The following is a 24,380-nucleotide window of genomic DNA, read 5'->3' as shown; positions in this document are numbered from 1 at the left end:
AGCCGATTTTCGTCTCTTAGAAGCTTCTATCCTCGAGCTTTCTCAATGTGAACCTTGGTGGTAGCGTGCATGAGGATGGGAGACGAGGAAGTGCTGGATTTGTGATCAGAGACACTGATTTCATACTGATTACAGCGAAAGGCGGTCGACTCTATGATACTTCCGTTCCTAGAGCCGAGCTTTGAGTTACTCAGGAAGGGATCACCGAAGCACATGTCATTTTGGGGGCGGAGCATATCCACCTGGAAGGGGACTCGATAATTGTGCTTGGGTGGATCCAGAACCATACTAGGATAGATGAGTAGCACCTACTATTGTAAGACATCTATAACCTTTTGGAGAACTGTATGGCCTCTGAGGTCACCCATGCTTAGCGAGAGATGAATGAGGCAGCTGATTGGGTCGTCTCATATATTGTCTAGCTCTTTGGTAGTTAGCTTTGTGATAGCTATAAGTTCGCTCCTCCCTCTTCATCATTTTTTTATTAATTTTTTTTAAGGCCGTCGTCTTAGAATGACATGATCTATCAGCTTAATAATAATAATAATAATAATAATAATAATAATAATAATAATAATAATAATAATAATAATAATTTATAAAAACAAAAATCCCTCGCCGGCAAAAGAAATTCCTAACATTTAATATATCAAGCATTAATTCGATATTGAGTAAGGAATAAAACAATCAGGAAAAAATCAGAACCGTTCAAATGAGCTTCGAACGTAATCCCAGTGCCCTGAACTCCTTTTTCCCTGACACTCCGCTTTACTCTCCGTGTGACATCTGCCTCGCCGACGAAGGCATCCGTGGGTATATCCGGTCGGTCTGCTCTACGGCTTGTTTCCCCAACGATTCCCGGCTCCATGGTACTGATTTCAAGGCAAAGCTTGAATCTTTCACTTCCTATGCTCAAAAGATTCGAATTTTTTTGGTGGCTTTTGGTTATTTCTATGGTTTCTAACTGTATCCGATCTTCTTCTGTGTCATTAAGTTCTATATTTTTCAATCCGATCAACTGTAATTCAGCGTTGGTTTTCTCGATTTTAGATGCATAGCAAATTTGCCTCTTTTCTATGGCTATTTAAGACTTGAATTGCTTGTGTTCCTTCTATCGACTTGTTTTTCTGGGTTTGGCTTTATCAATTGTTTATATCCAGCGACTTAGCACGTATTCAATGACCATTTTCAATACAAAATGAGACTTTATTTGGTGCCAAGGGGTTTTTGCAGATTTTTTATCTTGTTTTTATTTTTTTTGCAGCTATGCCTGGTCTTGTCTGGTTTTTAGTGCTTCTTGATTGTACTTGTTTTCAGAACAGTCTCCTATAATCGTGTCGACTATCCCTCTTTGGTTTCTTCAACTTTGGGCTTTGTTTGCTGTGCTGTGACTGCTTCATCTAGTGGGACAACCTCTCCTTCGGCGGCTCAATCGATGGGGCATAATGAACCTGTGGTTTCTGCTGAGTGGCTGCATGCTAATCTCGGAGATCCTGATGTAAAGGTGAATGCCTACTAGTGCTGGTTGCATAATAGCTAAATTGTTTCACTTTCCTTTGTGCTATCATTCCCTAGTGCAGACATTTTTGACCATGTATCTTTATACTGATATGCGGGCTTTTCCTTATGCAATTTGGACGGTTTCCTCATTATGATATATAATGAAGGAAAAGAGTTTAATCCAGTTACGAGATGCCACTCTGATGGTGGAAGATTCATGTCTGAAGAAGATAGGGGGTGCATGGGTGTTTTAATGCATGTGCTTGTGTTTGTCCATTCATGAGAGAGAGAGAGGGAGAGGGAGGAAGAGGGGGTGGGGTTGGGGGGGAAACTATGGATGCATTTGGTGCAGCTTCCTCTAGGTTGGTGCAGGCTTTGTTATGGATGATTCAGACAGCACTGTACCCGAAATAAAGTATACAATGTCTTTCAGCATGGGAGGAGAGGAAAAAACAAACGGAAAAAGAGAATGAAAGAAAGAAAAAGAAAAAAAAAATTGAAAGCTGTGCTGTTCGGGAGCTATCAATCTTCTTTATAAATGAACCCATAATGTAACTTGTTACAAAGTTATTACTAACATTACACACAAGCTTTTATACAGCGTATGCCGAATCGGCCCATACCGGCCGGTACGGGCCGGTACAAACCGGTCTAGCCAGCTACCGGTACGGCGGAGCCGTGGAAACCGGTACAGGCCGGTTTCTTGCCGGAGACGAAGAAGACGAAGAGAAAAAGAGAGAGCGCGGGGAAGAGAGGGAGGGAGCCCACCTTCGGCCGCCATCGGAGAGCCGCGGAGGGGCGTCGGAGGCCGGTGGGGGGCGGCGGAGCCCGGCGGGGGACGGGGGAGCCCGCGGGGGCGCTGCAGAGGCCACGGCCGCGGCCGCGTCCACTGTTTCGAAAGAAACAGGGGACGCGGCCGTGTTTTTTAATTTGGGAATTTTAAGTGAAGTCGGCAAATCGGTTGCCGACTTTACTTAAAATCCCCAAATTAAAAAACGCGGCCGTGGCCTCCGCCGCGCCCCCGCGGGCTCCGCCGCCCCCCGCCGGCCTCCGACGCCCCTCCGCGGCTCTCCGATGGCGGCCGAAGGTGGGCTTCCTCCCTCTCTTCCCCGCGCTCTCTCTGGTTCTCTTCTTCTTCCCCGGTTCCGGCGGGGAAGAGCTTCCCGGTTCGTACCGCCCGAAGCATGGTACGAACCGGCCCGTACCGGTCCGGTAGGCAACCGGTACGCCTACCGGACCCGGTACGGCGGACCTTGCTTTTATTGTTAGAAATTTACAATCTAGAATGTTTATGACCAAGAAGAGAAATTTTCAGATATGGGAAACTCATTAATTAAAAGTCAGGATCAAACTTGCCAAAGATGCTTGTTAGTGTGCTTCAGCAGAATTTATCTGCAACTTTTAAGAAAAGAGTCTAAGAATTCAATTGTAGAAGAGAACATATACTGCATACATCTTTTCTTCTCTCATTTCATGCTTTTAATTATTCATTTGTTTTTCTCTAAGGTATTGGATGCTTCTTGGTATATGCCACATGAGCAAAGAAACCCGCTTCAAGAATATCAGGTTTGACAATTCTATTTTTTTTTCTTTATGAAATTTGCCCAGTGCCTCTTTAGATTGTTATGTTCATCGTTATGCAGGTTCTTGTTATTTTTTGCTTGTGATTTACAAGAGTATGAATATTGTTGTAATTGAGCATTTAGCACTTGCTTTAACAAATTAAAAGAAATTTTCTGAGGCATACTGTAACTTATTATGGTTTGAAAGTTGCTTGAATGCCTTTTGTTTATTTTGTTTCTTGTAACCAATCACACTATTTTATTTAGGGGGAAGAAAACAGAAGTATTAAAAGACATGCACAGTTTATTGTTGCTACTTGTTTGATTTAGGGTATATATATTACGAACTATTTTGATTTTGCACTGAAGATTTGTTTTGGAAAGTCGTATTATGACAAGATAAGTTTATTGCATGGAGTCATGTGTTTATTGATGTATATCTATATTTTATTTTCAACGGGCAAATGTATTTCATGTGATGAAAAATAAAAGATTGGTTCAGTATGCATCGAAGAAATATTATGTAATAAACTATAACCCTTCATAACCATCAAGCGTTGCCTCAACCATTTGGCACCATCTTTCATGTAACTGCTAGCTTTTCCAAATCCTTTCTCAGAATTATTTAAATTTGATTGTCTCCATTGCTACAGCTTATTTTTATGATTGGCTATCAACTAAAAACTGACACTCAAGGGGGGAGCCGGAGGGGGCAATTCTTCCCATGCATTCATGGAAATTATCAAGACTTTTATCACTAGGTTCAAAAGCCACAAACATGTTGGACCCCAACAAAGATTAGAATTTGCTATAAATGACATAAAGGCAAAGCATCCAATCTGAGAATTGGGTGCTGATTGTGTGATGCTTGTAATATAAATTTTATGAGTATATTATCTTTTCTATGAGTTCTGCAATCCGTTATAATCAAAGAATGAGAGTGCATATTCACTGCAATCCATGATTTGAATTTTGATTGAACTCAAGGCGCAACTCATGGTTTTGAAAGAATCAATGTAGCTTGGTTAGAAAGTACATATTTGCTGCAAAATGGTAAGAGAAATTCAGATTATTGTAACCATGTTTCTACTTGATTTTGTCTCTTTTTACGCATAAGCTTTGGGTTGGAAAAATTGGTGATTAGCTGATTCGCATTGGTAGAATGTTTGTCAAGATGCTTTATGGTAATGAGTATTACATCTTTTGTTGTGGTGCAAAATGCTTTTGGATAGGCATCTAGGAAATTTGTTTGACATGGACCCTTTTGAAGCTATTTGTTCATTCTTGTATGGTGTCATAGCCAAGAAAATACACTCTCATGGCATGATGTTGTGATGTAAGGGGCATTTTTTGATGGCAGACTTGGCACATACATAGAAATTTCTATGCATGCATCTCAAAAATGACATTTTTTTGAGTTGGGAAATAGTGGTACCTTACCTTGTGGTATGAAATGCTTGGTGCAGGGTGGTATAGGTAGGTACAGCAAACCTTGGTTTTGACTACTGACATATGATGCAAATTTTGAATTATATCTCACCAACCCATTTTAGTGATGCTTATTGGTCTTCTAAATGAAAAAAATATAGCTTGTAGGCTTGCATATTATGGTTGGTATTATCTCATGGCATAGTCTTTTACTTTAATTCCTTTGAAAGTATCGAACTGTTATATGTTTCCCAAAATATGTTGACAAAAGGTCAAAATTGTATCGTATCATAAAAGATGTGTAGAAAAGTTTGGACAATTGTTCTCGATCTACTAAAGATTGAAATGAGATCATGAAAGAGTGTGAGGGAGAAGAAGAGTTCCTGGATTTGTTTTTCTGATCAGCTGCAGTGCATAAAATAGGTAGATTACATATTTTTACGTTGGTGTCCTTAGAGTGAGACTTAAGTTGTTATGTTTAATGGGGTTGGGAAAGATTCATAAGAACAATGGGTGATAGTCAAAAAAAAAAAACTGCCATGGGTGATCCTAAAAATGCAGTTTGAGCCCGACTAATTGCGAAGTTAGCAGCTCGGCAACTTTAGCAGGGACATTTAAGCTGATCTACATTCTGCATTACCATGCCAATCTCTTGTCAAGTATTTTTTAGAAGATACATTTGGATGATTAATAAAATTTTATTTCCAGCACTTTTCCCTAGTTTGCTTCATAGTAACAACTATGCACTTTTGAATTTTGTTCAGGTGGCTCACATTCCCAATGCCTTGTTCTTTGATATTGATGGAATATCTGACCAAACATCTGATGTGAGATAAGCTCTTCTTTTCCTTGTTTTCCTTCGCTCTAAATAAAATTGATTGATATAGAAAGGCTTGCAGATGATGCTGCATTCTATTTCCTAATTGAGTGACATCTTTCTGCACTTGTCAGTTTGTCATGATATAGAAAGGCTTGCAGTTTAGGTTGTTTATATAGTGACTTTTTTCTAATTAAACTGGCATATTCTCATATTTGTGAATAATTTTCTTTTGGTTTTCTGTATTTATATGTGTCATTATGTAATATGTTCATCTTTATAAACTCAACCAAAATGGCTTCTGTCATTGCTCTGAACACCTAAAATATTTTCTTATCAAGCCTCCAAAATATTTATATATTATAATATTGTTAAAAAAGACAAACAGTTGCCTTGATTTAGCTGTAACTTGATCCAAAAAATTTAGTTGTAACTAGATCATGAAAAGAAAAGGTAAGGAATCTAACCTATTTCTTCCACTACAGTAACTTAGAAGAAAAGGAGTAATCAAAGCATAAAGATATCCATAATCCTACAGATCCTAAGTAAACTCAAAGTTATCATAAAAATTCCAAACTAGTTTGGTCTATCCTTTTTTACATTAAACCTCAATTTATTGAGTAAGAATCTTTTCCATACCTTGCTAGCCAAACTGGTTTTGTAGTTGCTTTCTGGATGCATCTATGTTTTTCAATGATAAATATTGAGTAAGAATCAAAGCAAGGATCGTCAAATCGGTACCAGAGAGCGTACTGGCCGGCGGCCGGTTCGCCATGATATAGGTCTGTATCATGCCATTCCGGGGTGTACGAAAATAGAGACAGTCAAAGGGAGGAAACTGGTTCGGCTGGAGAGGGAGGGAGAAGGGGAAGGAGAGGGAGGGCTTGGGGGGATGCCAATGAGAAGAAACTCTCAAACTGGGAGGGTAGAGACATGAGCTTCAGCTGCCGGCGAGAAGACTCGGGATGCGATAGTTGCAGTGGTGGACATGTGGACCACGCTCAAGAAGAAGATGGGGGTGTCGAGGCGGCCGCACTAGGGAAGAGGGAGACGGAGGAGGAAGAGAGGGAGGGAGGAGGAGATAAAGAGAGGGAGGGAGGGACAGGGAGAGGGATCGGGAGATGGGTGGCTTACCTGGGAGCTATCTGCATCGGTGTCAGTCGGTGCAGACGAGATGAGCATGAGGGGATGGAGACAAAGAAACAAAGCGAATGAAAGGGAAAACCTTTGAACGCCTCTTAAACCAATTTCGATGCGGCAAACTACCCTGGTTAGGGACTAATTCAGTTTAGTATGCCCCTAACTGCTTGGTTCGGGATGGCTTGGCAAACTCCATATGAAAGATTTAAACAACAAATATGCTGGCATTCATGGAATTTCTCATGACAAGCACAATTTTACATCCTGAGTAAGAGCTTCAAAAAGATTATCAACATCAAGGGCTGTCCATGCTATTCAATGACTATATTCTGTTTTGCCATATTTTTATAATTATGTTCAAATATGAGAAATCAGATCCAAAATCCTATCAAACAAGGGAACAAAACTAGATAACTCAATAGATCATCCCAAAATTAATGGTATCTATAATGTTATATATGATTTTCATGTGTATTGGAGTTCATCAAGGTTTAATGTACTGGTATTGTGCCTGTATCAGCACCGAACCACTACAGTACTCATACTATACTAGCACATGGTATGCTTTTTGGTGCCCGGACAGCGAAATAGTGATGCAATACTAGTTGTCAATACAGTACTGGTACAGAGAGCATAGCAGTAACTTACTGGTATGGCAGTACGGACTGTTATGCACTGATAATTAAATCCTTGGAATACTTATTTGAAAATATATTTAACATCATCTGCATACTATCTGCTGTTGGATTTACTGAATTAGTGAGATGAAAAACCTTGCATCAAACAATCTAAAAAAGAACAAATCATTGAAAGCTTATTGAGACTTGAAAATTGTCCAAGTGATCAGATGGGCTCAACTTCAAAATACGTGTCAAACCCAACCAAGAATTTGATGTATGTTTGAAGAATTTTTATCAAAACTTAAACCAACACCCTTAGCTTTTGGAGATCCAAACACATAGAAGAGCATCCAAAAGACAAGTGATAAGCTTCTTTTGACATTTTAGTGTCTGCAAGTTGCATAGGACTTGCAAGCTTACAGATGAAGGATCCTCTATTTTAGTCAACCGCCCTCCACGGGCATCATCCAATGGCAATAGGAAATCTACAACCCCTTTCTCATTCTGATATTCTATGCAGTATTCACATTTTGATGATGACTAGCCTTCTTTGTGACCCTTACACTTCCCAAGAAGCCCTTGAGAACTGTGGAACTTTCTAGAATCCCATGGAGAAGCCCAAATACACTTGGCTATCCCATTTGTTTCTTTAGATGCTCGCATGTGTCTAGACAATCTCTAATCCATTTCTTCTTGAGTGCACAACTGCACATTCTCCGACATGCCCTGACATAAAAATTGATTGCCATGTTGTGACATCAGGTGTCAGATCAATATATTGTTTTTAACTTAACAATTCACATTTATTAACACATTGAATTCATTGCAAAAAATAATAGTCGCATCATTTATGCTATTCATCATATATGCTATTTTGTATTCATTACTCAAGTCAGAAGTTTTCAGGGTAACAAAGACATTTCCTTGTAAATGCTAATCATCTCATGGACATACAACATGGTTCACCCTTCCCATCTATTTCTTCCATTCCAATCATTTCCAGGGTCCCCATAACAGAAAAGAGCAAGTTGTTCATGCTTTTCATTCGCATAAATGTGTTCTGATTTGATAATTTCTAACCCTTCCAATTTTTAGGTTGAAATCCTTATGTTAAACTAATGATTGATACAAGGTATAGGTCCTATCCCTCCATAGTACAAGGTATAAGCCTCCAGAGATTGTTTCTATGTTTTGAACCATGACTCCCAAGTCACAATAGAGCAACCTTACCATTGCGCCTAGGCTCACCCTCTTCTTGCATATTTATGCTAAGCAGAGATATCCATAACATGCAAGCAAAATTTAAAAAAAAGAAAATAAAAAGAAAATGGTGAAGCTTCACTGAAGTGCCTTACAGATAAGAATAACTTCTCTGTTGGATTGTCATATTATTGTCTCACCAACTTTGTCTTCCAAAGATCTTTAGTATGATGATTGCTTCGGGATAACCTTAAAACCGACTGCATTTGTATCCATTCCATATTTTAGATTTTTTTTCTTCGCTATCTTGTAGAAAGTACTTTATGAAGTATGAACTACTTGACAAAAGAATCGTTATCTTAGTCCAAATTGCAGATTGATTCCAACAATCACAATTATTATGAATTAGCACATATTACCATTAGAAAATGGACATTGCAGGTTATGCAACATATATTATAAGTTGAGTTACGTGCTCTAGCTGTTTAATTTATTGTAATATGATAGTCACTTCAAAGATGGAATGCTGTCATAAAATTTCTGGTATTTGTTGTTGCAGGATATTTTTGAGAGAAAATTCATAGCCAAAAGTTCCAATTTCTGGTTTCTTTTATTTGACCATTTGGCCCTATAAAAAGAACTAATGCATGTATTTTGAATCAGTTACCCCACATGTTGCCGACAGAAGAAGCTTTCACTGCTGCTGTTTCTGCTCTTGGTATCCACAACAAGGATTCCATTATTGTTTATGACGGGAAGGGCATGTTCAGTGCAGCTCGTGTTTGGTGGTAAGCTAGAATTTTTTTTTATTGGATAATCAAAGTTGACCACTTCTGAGCTTGGTGGCAATGGAAATTTCTCTTCACTTTGCTTTATAATATGGATCAGCGTATGCCGAACCGGCTCGTACCGGCCGGTACGGGCCGGTACAAACCGGTCCGGCCAGCTACTGGTACGGCGGAGCCGTGGAAACCGGTACAGGCCGGTTTCGTGCCGGAGACGAAGAAGACGAAGAGAAAAAGAGAGAGCGCGGGGAAGAGAGGGAGGGAGCCCACCTTCGGCCGCCATCGGAGAGCCGTGGAGGGGCGTCGGAGGCCGGTGGGGGGCGGCGGAGCCCAGCGGGGGACGGGGGAGCCCGCGGGGGCGCTGTGGAGGCCGTGGCCGCGTTTTTTAATTTGGGGATTTTAAGTGAAGTCGGCAAATCGGTTGCCGACTTCACTTAAAAATCTCCAAATTAAAAAACGCGGCCGCGGCCTCCGCAGCGCCCCCGCGGGCTCCGCCGCCCCCCGCCGGCCTCCGACGCGCCCCCCCGGCTCTCCGATGGCGGCCGAAGGTGGGCTCCCTCCCTCTCTTCCCCGCGCTCTCTCTGGTTCTCTTTTTCTTCCCCGGTTCCGGTGGGGAAGAGCTTCCCGGTTCGTACCGCCCGGAGCACGGTACGAACCGGCCCGTACCGGTCCGGTAGGCAACCGGTACGCCTACCGGACCCGGTACGGCGGACATTGATATGGATGGCTTCAGGAAATTTCCAAAAATGTTATAAATGCTACTCAAAGAAACTATACATCTGCAATAGTTTAAAGAAGCATGTGCCATAGGTACAACAACATGATGTCTCCTGCTGGCATCTATGACTGTTTTCTGTCAGCAATATAATAAGACATAATTAGTGTAATGTAGTTATAGTTAAGTTTTGAATTGTTTTGACGGAAGAATTTGTAATTCTGCAAATATTGGGTGGGTATAATGAAAATATTGGTGACTGAACAAATGATATGCAAAAAAATGAGATATTTGTAGATAAAAAGAAAGCTCAAAAATATTTAGGGAAAATCTCAAACTTTGCATACATCATCTGTAATGAATACTTGAAAATATAAGAAAGATTAGTTTCTTACTGATTTGTGCTAAAATTGACAAAATATTGCAGACGAAGGATCAAGAATAAATTATGAAGGAAAATTTTAAGAATGTGATTACATTTTTTTTCCTGTTTTGATGATCTTTTGTCTTGATGCTGACCTGAATATAATACATTTCTTGGAAAAACTATGTAGCTTCATATATCGTTTAGCCAAGCAGTTAGCAATTCTGTGATCCACTTTCTAGGCACATTGACTTTCTAAGAATTTGGAGAATGCCAAGTCCGTATGTCCTCCCAGCTGGATTGAATTAAGCTTTTATATTGTAAAATTTGCTTGATTTAGTATTTTTGCATAATGTTCATGTACATTATCTCATTGACAAAAAGTGGGATTTCTTTTTCAGTAACAATTTGATAGGTTACTAACTCTAAGATACCTGACCATTGTATAGGATGTTCCGAGTCTTTGGACATGATAAGGTTTGGGTGTTGGATGGGGGTTTGCCAGAGTGGCGTGCTTCTGGTTTTGATGTTGAATCTAGTGCCTCCAGTGATGCAATTTTAAAAGCTCATGCTGCCAATGAAGCTGTCAAAAAGGTTTATCATGGACAATTGGTAAGTATACTTATGTGACTGGTAGGTGGGTAAAATTGCTAATTTATTTCTTTAAAACACAATTTTGGATTATAATGACAGTTTTGCTTTACATAACCTGCACTCCTGCATTCTCCCTAGCTCTCTATGGGGTGATGTTTACAAAGTAGCAACAAATATGCGTGCCACTACTGCAAAGCACCAGGGTTGTAAGTGGGTGCCTAGGTAGTTGATATTTAGAAATAGTTAGAAATAAAAAACATATTTTAGTAGAAACATAGAACTATTTAAGAACGAAACAAAAGAAAGGATAAAAACACTCTAGGCATAACTGATGAGGAGACAAAAGTGAAGGAAGTAAATAGAAATAAAAGAAAGGAAAAAATGGCATAACATTCGGACTTATCAGTTTGTTTAGAGGTCCTAGTCTGACACTTCCCACTTTCTCCTCTTTTATGTTCCCCCTCTCAATTAGGGCATAGGGTAGTTGGGTGAGATGAACGATCAGTGAGTGGGTTTGTTACCTTGCCTGGTGTGCTTAAAATGTGCTTGACATGCTCAATGCCTGTTGGAATCTGCTTGGAATTTGCCCGCCCAACGGAGTCTGAGCTGTATATGTAGCCATTTGGGCTTATGAAACCTCCTAGGTTTCATCTATGTAGCCCACTTATTGTGAGTGCTGAATAAGCCCTAGGCAGGATCGATAGGGTGGCTTCCACATACCTGGCCATCAATGCAGTTGTCTTGATTGATTTTTTGGGCACTCTATATGCTCTATTATATAAAATGAGGTCACATTTGCACCGACTTCTATAACTAAGATGGTCACTTGTATCCTTTGTTGGTAAATCAATAAACTCCAAGATTTATATGTAATCTATTAGGAAATTATGTCTAGGATGTTGGCATGAAATCTTTTATTATACTCTTGGTACCAAGGTTCACCATACCGGTGCGTTCCATCCCATACCAAGCATACCATACCGGTACTGAACCGAGACTCAATATGGGGGTGTAGTGAGTCTTGGTATGCTAAACTAACCCTCATACTAGGTATACTGGTACAAGGTCCGGTACTTCGATAGTGAACCTTGCTTGGTACTAAAAAGAAGCGCACGCTTTGTCGCTTCGCTCGAGCAGAGAGGATCAAATCCGTTCGAAAAACACTTTTCGATTAAAATACATTTTCATTCATATTGTAGGGTAAAGTAGAAACATGTGGGGAAGGAGTAGGCATATATCATGATGGAGATGTGCGGTTAAGGGATATACTCATGAAATAGAGGGATAAGAAGCAGGAGGAATTCTGCAAGTAACTTTTATAAGTGGAATAGTAATGATAGCAATTACCAGGAAAGTTTTGTCATCTGGATCTGTTTTATGTGCAATTAGTGCAAGGAAAAAGAAAAGACATGAAAATCAAGTGAATGGAGTAGTAAAGAAATGAACATGAATTTAATTAATTTTCCTCTTTTAATAAACTTTCTGTAGTGTGTTTTGAGCAATTAAATTATTTTTATAAGTTAAATGAGATCTGCTTATTCACCATACTTGAAAAGTTGACCACAGTCATAAGTTACTGCAAAAACAAATTTTCGATTTGCTTAAATCAATATTTACGATTTTTCTATTGTGGAATATAAAAGTATGAACCAATCATGATATTTTTCTAATGAGGAGGTTCCTTTTTTTTTCCAGGTTAACCCACTCACTTTCGAAGCAAAATTTCAACCTCATTTAGTCTGGACGCTTGAACAGGTTAGGATTATTTTATCTCATCCGCTTGAAGAATAGAAAATCAAAGGCTTTATTTCTTCTAACTGAGCACAGATGACTACTATAACCTTTCATATATTGGAGCCATCAATATCATATGTGGAGCAGCGTTACTGAGATGGGAACACCTTGAACTAAAACCTGGGGCAGTTATGGCAGTTATGCATCACATTGGGCCTGTCATGAAGCAGAATTCTTTATTAACTGAATGACGTACAAGCTAGATCTGCTAGCTGATACGATTGCTATTTTCAGACTCCACTCATATAATTCGTTTTCCAGAATTTTTTATTTAATTTGAGGGGGATAATGTCAAAATAAGTTACTTGTGCTTTGATTCTTGTTTGTTAGACAGATCATCATATATTTAGTGGGATTATCATTGGGTTTTTGAACTATTGTTGACAGTTAGGTTTCAAGGTCATAATATAGGGATATCATAGAATGAAAATTCCAGTTAATTTGTCTGTTTTTTCCAAAGCGGATTTCAGATTTCCTTTTCAGATGTGGATTCTGTATTGGCTCCTAAACCCTGGTGTTGATTCTCTTTTTAACCCAGCTTTTATCAGATCTCTTTGCTATCTTCATTCCTCCTTCCTGGAATGATCTCTGCATAAATTCTTAATCATTTCTTTGTGGTGATTGATCTTTGAATAATTTTAATACGCTATGTAACACCTCAAAGCATTATTTTGTATGTGAAAGTTTAAATCTTAAATGGTTTTTCTGTAGGTTCTTGCTCACAAGCTTTCGAATAGTAAACCATTTTGTGGAACTGTATCATAGCACCTAACTCGTTTTGACTTATCTTTTGGTTAAATTTTGTGGTGCAAAACATCTTAATATATTTGATGGCAAAACCCCTGAAGTTAAAAGAGAGAATTTTCTTATAGAACTTAGGTAGTTCGACAGATACATTTCCATGTGCTCCTACTTTCATCGTTAGATTACCATGTATGTTTTACTGCTAAGTAGTAATGCTAACTATTCTTGTCCCCACTCCCCATAGACTCTTTCATTTTGTTCCGATTGGCAGATTACATCAGTTGATTATTACACATTGAACTTGTTAAGCATGCTGAAATTTTGAAAATGCAGTTGTTGAGATGTATCGTTAGGAAATGACATGGACAAATGATGTTCAGTATGTTTACTTCCGGAAAGAGTGCATTTTAGAAGGGAAACATAAACAGTTAAGGTTAAGCATAGTTCCATACTAGTAGGAGACTTTAGATCGCAGCTCAGTGAAGCCTTCTTTGAATAAGAAAATGCTTAAGAGGCTATTTAAGGGAATATATTTGGATATGTACATATGAGGCATTAAAACAACATAGACGTAAACGATGTCACTAAGAATGTCTTTTGTCAGGATAACTGGAAAGCCTGAACAAGAGTTCATGTAGAATTTCACACTTTCAAGTATTTGATTCAGTGAAAATGGCCAAGTAAGTGGATTTGTTGAGTTACCACCGACTCTACTTAACTGATTTGATTTTCGTTTAAAAACAGTCAGAATTAAGTTTGACTAAGGAAATGGAAAGGTACGAATCAGATTTAGTTTACTTTGCCTGAGGTGACTTGATCAAGTTCATCCCAGCCTAATTAGAACTGACTGGATTCAACTTGAGCCAATCTGGCCACTTAGGTCCTACAAATGTGCTTAAGTTCCTTAACTTTTAACAAGATGAATGTTGAAAGTCACCAGAAGTCAAGTTTCAATTCCAGCAAGCTTGACCTGGAACTCAAGTTCACCAAACCTCCCTTTTTAAGCTTCAGATTGTCATATGCAGACAAATGAATTCTGACTTGTAAAAGGGACTTTGAATGTTAGGTGAGCTATTATGCCTTTAGTTGGCTCATCATATTGCACCAAAGGACCACATTTTTTTCATATGCAACATTTTTATTCTCTACCAAGCAAAAGTACCTTAAGTTTCTTCTTGCAAAGGTATTTCATTTTTATGATCATATTCCATTTTGCCAATTGATTGCTTCAGACATGAGTTTGTCTCCTGAATTTTGTTGATAAAATGATCTAAAATTCCAAATGCAAGAGGAGGGTAGATGTTTGAATTGTCAACTTTCTGTATAAAGTATAGTATTGAAAATTGGATAAAATGAGTCTAGCTTCATTCATGGTCATGCTAGGGTGTTAGTTGCGCATTCAAAGGTGTGATCCATAATAGGAATTAGTAGCAAACTATATTTCACAAAATTAGCTACAGCAGTCAGAAATGTGAACGTTAATTTCTTCTTGTAAGTTACTATTTGAGTGTACTTGGTATCATCTAATGTGCTTGATAGCTTGATAAAGAGGAGTCTGTAAGTCTGGAATGAAGAGACTGTGTAGGATTGGATAGAACTGGTAAAGGGAAAATATGAATCTTTGCTAGTTTGGTGGATATGACCCAAGAGTATAATATAGCTGGCTTCAGATAAGCAAAATTTGTCTGAGTTCATCAGAAGCATCTTGACCTCAATTGACTACCATTGGCTTTTAAGGATCTTTCTTAGTAATTGCACCATCCAGTTAAGATGCTAACCTGCTGCTAGAAAATTTTCCTTGAGAGTATTTATATCGAAAAGACTTGTGATAATCAATTTGAATTTAATTAAAAACTGTAATACACAAACGTCTGGCGCTATATAAAATTTCACTTGCATCCGACCCTTGCCGTGCGCTGACTGATTTAGGAGGGAGGTATACTTGTTACATGGTTGCGATCCCATGAAGCGGTTGGAATTGCATGCATTTGTGCATCCAGCCACATATAAAGGCGCAGACTATTTGCCTTCTGGTGGTTTAATATTACATTCCTTGTTTTCCTCTTTCCAAAATATGGTATATTAATAGGAGTGCAGCCTGGAAAAAAAATAGTTGATAAGGTGGATGAGGAGAGGCAGGACTTTTTCATTAATTAGCCAACAGCTGTTAACACAATTGGTTGGCAAAACACTTCCAGGGGGTTTGCCTATCAAGAGGTCCAGGGTTCAAATGTTGGGTATTGCTCAAAAAAAAAAGGGGATTTTTCATTAACTGATGAGATGGAGATCCATGATTCCTTCATACAAGGACATGTGATGCATGCAATAATTGGAAAATGGAGTACTTGATGGATAGCAATGATGCCAGCAACCAATGTTGGACATTAGATTTTTTTTTTTTTTAAATGTGAGGCCTCTTTTTTCTCATTATATGAATTGATTGATGCACTCCAAATTTGGTCGATATTCTTGTTCTGTATGGTAGGCTAATCAGGTATACTCAATAAAAAAGAGAACATATTTTGTTCTTCATGGGGATTATGACCATTGGTGCAGCATATACATGATTCATTTGGAATTAAGAAGAGAAAAATTAGTTGGCTTTTACTTTCTATGAATAATAAGTCAAGAACATCAGCATGCTGTGATTTGTCAGCATGATATTAGTGGGATAATCTATGAGAATTTAAACCACTTAAGTTGCTCCTTAGGGATAGCAAACTCAATATCTCATGTAGTTGCATTTATGAGGTGGCAGTTGCTAACTTGAATATGCAGAAAATATGATTTAATTTTGTGGATTAACAGTAACCTGATGATTATGCTTCACTAGGGGCGTTTACCTTATTATAGATTAAGCATGAGAAGTATTGCACCATATAAGCTTCCATATCAATTTTCCATGCATACATTATTTTGTCCCTCATACACACCATAAGGTCCATCAGCATAAGTTTTTGAACTTTGAATCTCTTTGTTTATGAACGATAATTTTAAGAAATTCATAATTAACATCTGAATGATAAATTCATAAGTAATCAATCCTTCATCATTATAATGGTATGTATTTCAGATCAAACAAAACATGGATGCCCAAACACACCAACATGTAGATGCTCGATCAAAGGCCAGGTAAATTACTAATATCTTCCTTTGATAGAAGGTTCTCGATGTCCTGGGGGCAAGTGTTTTTACCACTAAAATATATTGGATTACATTCTATAGTTTTGTGCCTGACCTACTCTTCTAATAATTTCTTTTTTATTTCCATATCGAGGGACTTCATTTTCATAGTCATAAATTTCACAAGGCTTTTGATTATGTTTTATTCTTAAACTAAATAATTTATACATGATGTACTTATAAATTCTTCTCTCTTGAAATAATCGTGCTCTGGCCAGTTGCTTGGAAATAATGTGAGATGCTCAACAAATCCTAAGTAGAATTAGGTCATAGACCTCTTACAGACAAAGGAACGGTGAATTTTTTGTCTATATATTAATTCTTAATGCAGGAACCTTAACTTATATAAGACAGCTATAATCCTCTTCTTGACAAACATTAAAGATTCTCATAATGGTGGCATGTTAATGGCCTAATGAAGATAGACCTTTGACCATCAAAGATCTAAAAATTTCTGCATGACACTGTCCAAGGGGATTTAGACATATCTAAGCTGTTCAGCTTTGTTTTTTCCTTTTCTTTTTTCCCCCTCAAGGCTATCTTTTCATCCTTGTAGCTAAAATTACATCTTTGGCTTCTTGAAAACTAAAACCACCCAAATGGGCACGACATAAGTTGAGACAACATGATGGATAACCAAAGGAGATGATGGAATCTTATGTATGAGAGATCAGAGGATGCTCTGGTGAGGAGAGTAAAATGTATGCCCTGGGATTTTTTCCAGCAAGTTATTTGCATATATTAATAATCTTTTGCTTAAGATTAGATAGTATAAAATTTTGTGTATGCAGTATGACAAGCCAGTCTATAATTTAAGCTATGATGGTAGAACCTTATATTTATTTCTTTTGGCTATGGACCTTATAATGGTACGCTTCTTTTTCGTTGAGAGAAATCCTTGAGAGGAGTTCACCATCTAGTGAAAAGTTGAGGAGAAGATTTGAGGAACGGATAGGAATTTTAGAAAAGGGAGACATGTTGCTATAATTTTAGAATTTTAATGCAGAAATAGAAGCTTTTCTCATTCTTTATTAATTATTTTCTCTACTTATTAGTTTATTCTTTAAATTGAACTAAGTATTTATCCATGCAGATCTTGGACTAGATTTACTGCAGAATTTCTTCACATCTGAACTTTATTGTGAGATCTAAGGAAGCTTACCACAAGGGTCTATTATTTCCAATATAAACGTAACGTGAGTCTGAGTTTGAAATTGGATTTACATCATATGGGCTGAGAGGAATCATATCCATCATAAAAGAGTGTCAAATCTATGTTTTCTTTAACATGGTGATGAACATGAGCCACATCAAGTAATTGACAACGAAATTGAGTGACTGAGTTGCACTTTTATCAAGATGCAGATGCAACAGCACCCACTTCCATTTTCCTTCTAAAATCTTACGGAAGTTCAGGCTTTATTGTTTGCATATGAATTATAGTCAGTTGCCACCTCTCTTGTTTGCCATCTCTAACAGCCTATCTTCTGTTGTCGAAAACACCCACTGCTGCATGCTTCTCTCAGTCTCATAGGAACTTAGGGTTTAGGGTCTATCCACCCTTGACTTTGTTTCAAGTGCATAATTTACTTGTCTTTAGCAAAAGAAAAAATAATTTCATATTGCCTGCAATCTTGTATGATTGTAAATGATATTTACTCTTATTAATCATAGTGTTAGCATATGTTCTGTAGATATGCTCTTTGTACCCTCATACCTAAGGGGTCTATTTCCCTTCATTGAAAAGATTACTTTTGTTACCTTACATTTTATTTCTGTTTCCTCTCACAAAGACATCTGTATTCAACTGATTTAATAAACTGTTGCTGGAAAGCAATATCACATATAAAGGTGATATTTTGGTTCTCTCTTTACAGGTTTGATGGTGCAGCTCCAGAACCACGACCAGGAATAAGAAGTGGTCATATACCTAAAAGTAAATGCATTCCTTTTCCACAGGTAGAAATTGTGCAAATGATGTTTTTATCAAGTTTAAGACAAGCTGATTTGGTCGCCTATTTCACCAATATAGTATCTTTTTTTTCCCCGGGTTTTTTTTTTTTTTTTTTGGGGGGGGGGGGGGGGGGGGAGGATTGATCAATTAGTTGCACGGTAAGAGGAGTTAAATGTTGGGTTTGCACAGACAATTGAACCAAAAGGAACAAGAAATGAATCCCACCCCCACCAAAAAAAGGAACCAAAGATGGTAGGCCTTGAAGAAAATTGGGGGCAGAATATTTAATCCTGAAATAGTACAGAAGGATACAACGATAAAAGTTTGTTATACAAATGAACACAATGGATCCTGTGGAGAGGGGGTTTGTTCTTTTATAATTGTGTCTATCATTCACTAAAGAAGGTAATATTGAATGTATCTTAGCCGAGTAACTTTTTCCACCATTGTATATCATGAGTCCACAGTGTAAAGAATCGAGAAACCCATGCAGGGATTTATCCAATGCAGTTCATCTTCACTTCATTGCACGTGTAATCCATGATCAATGTATTATGATGCTAGTTTGCAGATATGTAGGCACCCTCAGTTTTCCCACCTTGTCATGACTCACAAAAGTTTAACGCTTGAGATGATGACCTTTTCGAGCATGTAGGTGTTGCTCTCTTGTCATGATTCAATATATGAAAATGATTTTTTGATGCATTCAAAAGATATTATACAATTAGAATTGTAGAAGAGTGTGCAAATTATACTACTAGAGAGTAAGTGCTAATCAAGGCATGCATTCTTAAGTGTTGAACATGAATATTTTTGGCTAGAATCTAACCCAAATAAAAAAGAAAGGTTCAGAACAAAATAGAACGATCATGAAGTAAAAAAGTAGATGAAGCATAAGAGGGTTCAGAGAGGGTTGTTAATAAACATCTATCTATATATATATTGCTGGATACTGCATACCATAACCTATTTCATCTATTAAACAAGTATCTATAAGTGGCATTATTCTTGTGAAAATGAAAATACACACATGTATATTCACATCTCTAATTGAAGACATGTCTAGGATGCTACATCTAAGCAAAAAATATGATGGTATATTCAGGTCCAAGTGAAAAATATTTTTTACTTTTTATCTTGAAATGATTAATTCAAGGTTGAAAATAGAGTAGTTGGAATTAACTCTTTTTGCAATCTTAATCCCTGAATTTGGAGATATCTTTCACGAATGGTTGATTGAATTTCTTTGGGGAAAAACTGAAAAACATGAGTTCATCAAAAGCGACTTATCGAGATGGAAAAAGAAGCCTAAATACTACTCATTGGATCTTGCATCATGGAAGGAGAATGGTGTAAAGGCCGCATGAAACAAATCTTATTTTCCTGTGTAAAATAAAGTAACCAAGCAGTCTAATCTCTTCTTCATTGACTAATAGAAGATAATATGTAGGAGACATGCAGAGATTTAAAAAGACTTCCACTCGCTGGATAAAAGAAATCTCAGGATGGAAGAATCTGATGTTGATTGAAATTGCAAAAAATGGAATTGAAGGATACGTGAATTGTTTGATTTTGTGTCAATGGAGAGAATTTTGGTAGTCTTCTTGGCATCCACGTGACATGGCATCTGTTGAATGAGAATCTTAGATACTTTGGATACCTGGTTCCATTTTGATGTTCGGAAGTATAACGGTTTACTCTCAATAGATTTATGATTTATAAGGCCAACTGGGATTGTTTGTATCTCATGTTTTTGGTTTGCAACACTAATCCCCTTTCAAATAAGTTGTGGTCCTTAAAATGGGGACAATAGCATCTCTTTGTTGCTTTCTTATGCAGTTGCTGGTTACTTGAAGTATCTTTATCATTGTTCCTCCTTTTAGACTTTTAGTGGAAGAAAGACAGGTGAGGTGTCTAGGAATTTTCGAGATTTTGAATTTTTTCAATTAAGTTAGTAAATTCATTCAAAGTCTGGTGTTGGGCCTGCTTCTAAGGATTTTACGAGGACAAGTTCATTTATTTTAAAAAATAAAATTAGTAACTAGTAAAACTTCAAAATCGTATCTTTTGTCAAAGAGAATGCATGGCTGGCGAATGTCCATAACACAATCATAGACTTGGTTGTGCCAAGTCTATGATCTTAGCTTGTGTGATTGCCAAGTCTATCGTTCGCTTGTGTGATTTGAATCTTTGAAAAGAAGTTTTGAAGTCTATTTATTTTCTGGATCATGGTTCTCAAAATTTCTGTTTTATATAAATTATTTTAGTTTTTTCTTGCTAGTCTTCAATAAATGGAAAACCTAGCTTTTAGGTAATATTTAAGACATCCTGCATAATATAGTGCAAGATATGATTCAGTCTCTTCATCATCTTCATGTAAGATATCTGGATTTAGCATGTTATATGCGTTAGTCAGCTTTTATTTCAACAAGTAACCATTGCCCTTTTTTTCTTTTTTCTTTTTTAAATTTGTAGCATGCTAGCATTCCACAAACCAATATTCTAAAAGACTATATAGGTGGCGAAACAGCAGATTGGGCCTGCCTGCTGCCTAGGTGCTGTGCAGGTGTCTACATGGGGCACCCAACAGTCAAAGTCAAACACCCCCCCCCCCTACCGCACAGCTCCTGGGGGGAAAATGATAATGGAAATTAGTAGCAATCTTAAAAATAGTTACAATCTGAAAATTGAAACATGATATATCAAATAAGATCTAGCAACTCAATGAAAGATGCCAACTTGGCAACGATCAATCTGAATATGTCGATTAATTTCATCCTCAGCTCTAAAACATGATAAGATGGTTAAAGCAGGCATCTAGGCACATTTTGGGGCAACTGAGGCGGCAGATTTTTAAATATTGCCACAAACTAGTGAAGGAACATCCTCAAGTCCTGGCAAAGTGTAAACAGAGAAGAGCCATGAAATAGCATTTTTCCTAGATTAAACTGTTCATGAAAAGTTGCATCGAGATTGTGCTGTGCTCGCATAAGAAGGTTTCAGAGAGCTTATATTGTGGTTTTCTGACATCTATTTGTGATCCAGTTATTCTGTACAATTCATAGTCAGTAGTTTGGACTGACTTCCATCGCCATTCTGAAATAAATTTCCTGACATTACCAGCCTCTGGAGTTCATGGTGCACCATATTTGAATAACAGGTTATAGGTGTATGGAATAATCTAATTTAACATGATTGGGTGTGGAGACTACTTTGTCTTGTGGTGATCATCTGCTGATCTTTCAGTAATACAAGTCAGGAGCAGTTAATGCTGAAGCTCTTGCATGATGTACATGTATTTATTTTTCCAAGCTATAGAAAGAAGCTACCAGGAGAATATTTTAATTTTGTTTGCCCCAAGATCACATTTACGTATTAATCTTGGGGTCCATCTTATCTTCTCCTTTCTGACTGTAACCTTTTGCTTTTAGAAGATGCTGAATCAAAGTTGGAATATATTAGTTCCTTGAACAGTGTATAGAATGTCCAACTCTATGCTCACATATAAGATCCACATCTGAGATTTTATGCATATTACCTTGGTTGATAACAGCAGTCTTCAGGTCAAGCTTGCACTGCCTTCATGGTGATGTTTGGAACTGTATTCCAGCAGACAATAAATTTTCCTGGTTGTGCTTGAGCTTTTGTATTTTGGTCCTCTGTGGTTTACGGTTCTTCATTTTCTCAGAGTGCTTGTGCTTTTTTTTTTCTTTTTTAATTATAAATTGCTTCACATTTTTTCAGATGCTGGATGGTTCACAAAAGCTCTTGCCAGTGGATGGACTCCGTAAAAGATTTGAGCAAGAAGGTGAGAGCAGCATTCTTCATAATACCATCCAAACATCACTTTCTGCAGTTGGATGCTGGGCAGAAGTCGTCCAGCTTCCTTGTTTTTATCTGAAGTTTTGCCCAATCTTGTTCTGTAAGTTGAGGAGGCTAAAAGTTAATTGATATGCCCTGCATGAGAAACTTTTTTGATATTTATTCCTCTTGCAGTCTTATTAATCACATATAAGACATAAAAGAACAAATATAGGATACTCTTGACAGCCAAAAGAAAAGATGTTTTCTGTTATGAGTACACAAGGGAACCAAACTTGACAAAGAATGTGCTTAAGGTACACAATATTTCTATCAAACACTGGAACTTAGTTTTATAAGTTGTCGCACGATAGTGTTGTAACACTTTAGAGGCTTTTGAGCAATGTTAATGTCCAGATCCAGAAAGTAGCATCAGTGTCATTCTTTTAATATAAAAGTTGTTAATATTTGGGTGCTAGAGAGAATATTTCTCACTTCACAGGCTTTGACCCCTGAAGACTCCATCTATGGAAATTGTCCTGTAAGCTGCAATATGCTTGAGATAAGACACTTCAAGATACGCCTTTTAAACACGTAATGATCTTACTGCTTTATTGATAATTTTGTTTCCACCATTGTAACTGATATTAAAAGCATGCCACAGTCGTCCTCTTTTCAACACTTTCACTGTAGGAATTTAGGATCAGATATATGATCTGCTGAATAATAGAAATTCTTGCTATCATCATTTAAATTTGTGAGTTTGTTGACCACTTGATTATAATCAGCTTCTCTCAGGTATCGCCGAAAGTTATAAGCCTTTTTGTGTAATTTAAATTTAAACAGTGAAGCTTTTTAGATTTTCTTTTTCTTTTGCTTCTCTCACACATCAACCCCTCCGCCTGTCCTCCTAGTGGACAGTATAATTTTTAAAGAGAGGCATATCATTTTGGTTAAGTTATTGGTGACAAATTTGGCTGCTTAATTTCATTATTTTTCTAACAAGACTTGGGACTATTTGTTGGCACCAAGATTTCAAATGCTGCTTCGGCCGGTTCATGTCAGCTGACATGCATGGATCAGCACAACACCTATGAATTCCTTTTAAAATAAAAGTAAAAGGAGTGTTTAGCCCTTTTTATTTTTTTGTACTTTGGCATGGTACAACGCCATGCTATTCCTGCCGGTTACTGGCACTTGAGTCCTTGGTTGGCACTCCTCGCTTCAGCACATGGCTGAAGAGAGGTCCTTTGTTCAAATACAGAAGTTGCCATCCCTACCATGTTTCTTGATAAAGGAAAGATTAAAATTCATTGCAGGCATTTCTCTGGATCGCCCTGTGGTCGCCTCTTGTGGTACCGGCGTAACTGCTTGCATACTTGTGCTGGTAAGATAGAAGAAATTATTTCTTCTTTTTACAAGGCATTCACCTCAGCATGAGAGAAGTCACAGATTCATCTTTATGCAGGGTCTCCATCGGATTGGAAAGCCAGATGTTTCAGTCTATGATGGGTCTTGGACTGAATGGGCTACTAGAGAACCCTGTTGCGACTCCTGATGTTACTAATTTCTTAGATGTGGGTTCCATAATCTGTCATCACTTGGAGCATGGGGACCAAGACTGGTAAGATGTGTGAGCACCAGAATAAATGCTTCTCAGAGTTGTCCTGTGTATGAGTTTCAAGCAATAGATTTATGGAAAACTGTGGACTAGGATTATGTTTATTGGACAATCCAGATTAGTTATGAGAAAAGCTGATGGAAAGAGAGATGGATATGGACTCTCAAAAATTGTATAGAAAAATGTCTGGCAGTTTGTTTCAACCTCATTTTAAAAGTTCATATTTTACAATATAACCGGATATCGAAGAAAATGATCAGAGTATATTTCAATTATTAATTAGTCTGAAGATGTTACTTTCTTCAGGTTACATATTTTTGTCTTGCAATATGTTATTTCACTTGCTGCTTTCTTCCCCTCATATAACGTTGGGTCTTGATGAAGCTTCTACCATAAATCCACCTGGTTTCTCTCTTTTTGAATAGTGAACGTGTTAGCCTAATTATTTTGGCTAAATATTATTCCTTTAAATGCTGTCTTTCCTAATCAAACATTGACAAAGCTTGACTCTCCTGCTTATTTGGACCTTATCTAATCCTGTTTGTTAATAGGCATGTT

General features: G+C 37.6%; 1 protein-coding gene across 5 annotated transcripts; it reads left to right on the top strand.

Annotated features, from left to right (window-relative positions):
- The first annotated feature begins 696 nt into the window (after positions 1-696).
- LOC103719624 (thiosulfate/3-mercaptopyruvate sulfurtransferase 1, mitochondrial-like) lies at positions 697-24,136 on the top strand. 5 transcript variants are annotated; one of them, XM_008808960.3, is made up of 12 exons: positions 697-869; positions 1,323-1,504; positions 3,007-3,066; positions 5,255-5,317; positions 8,931-9,055; positions 10,581-10,743; positions 12,421-12,480; positions 16,337-16,395; positions 18,324-18,405; positions 22,145-22,208; positions 23,521-23,588; positions 23,670-24,136. In XM_008808960.3, the coding sequence occupies exons 1-12, from the start codon at positions 713-715 to the stop codon at positions 23,757-23,759; spliced, it is 1,173 nt and encodes a 390-aa protein (XP_008807182.3). In that variant the 5' UTR covers positions 697-712; the 3' UTR covers positions 23,760-24,136. The 5 variants fall into 5 exon arrangements, with proteins under 5 accessions (XP_008807182.3, XP_008807178.2, XP_026665250.2 ...); XM_008808956.4 differs by having other exon boundaries at positions 725-869; positions 1,265-1,504; XM_026809449.2 differs by having other exon boundaries at positions 738-869; positions 1,318-1,504.
- The last annotated feature ends 244 nt before the right edge of the window (positions 24,137-24,380 follow it).

This window comes from Phoenix dactylifera, chromosome 9, assembly GCF_009389715.1.
Source record: "Phoenix dactylifera cultivar Barhee BC4 chromosome 9, palm_55x_up_171113_PBpolish2nd_filt_p, whole genome shotgun sequence".
NCBI classification, from domain to species: Eukaryota; Viridiplantae; Streptophyta; class Magnoliopsida; order Arecales; family Arecaceae; genus Phoenix; species Phoenix dactylifera.
The sequence above is the reverse complement of the archived record's forward strand: the minus strand, read 5'-3'. Positions and strand labels throughout refer to the sequence as shown.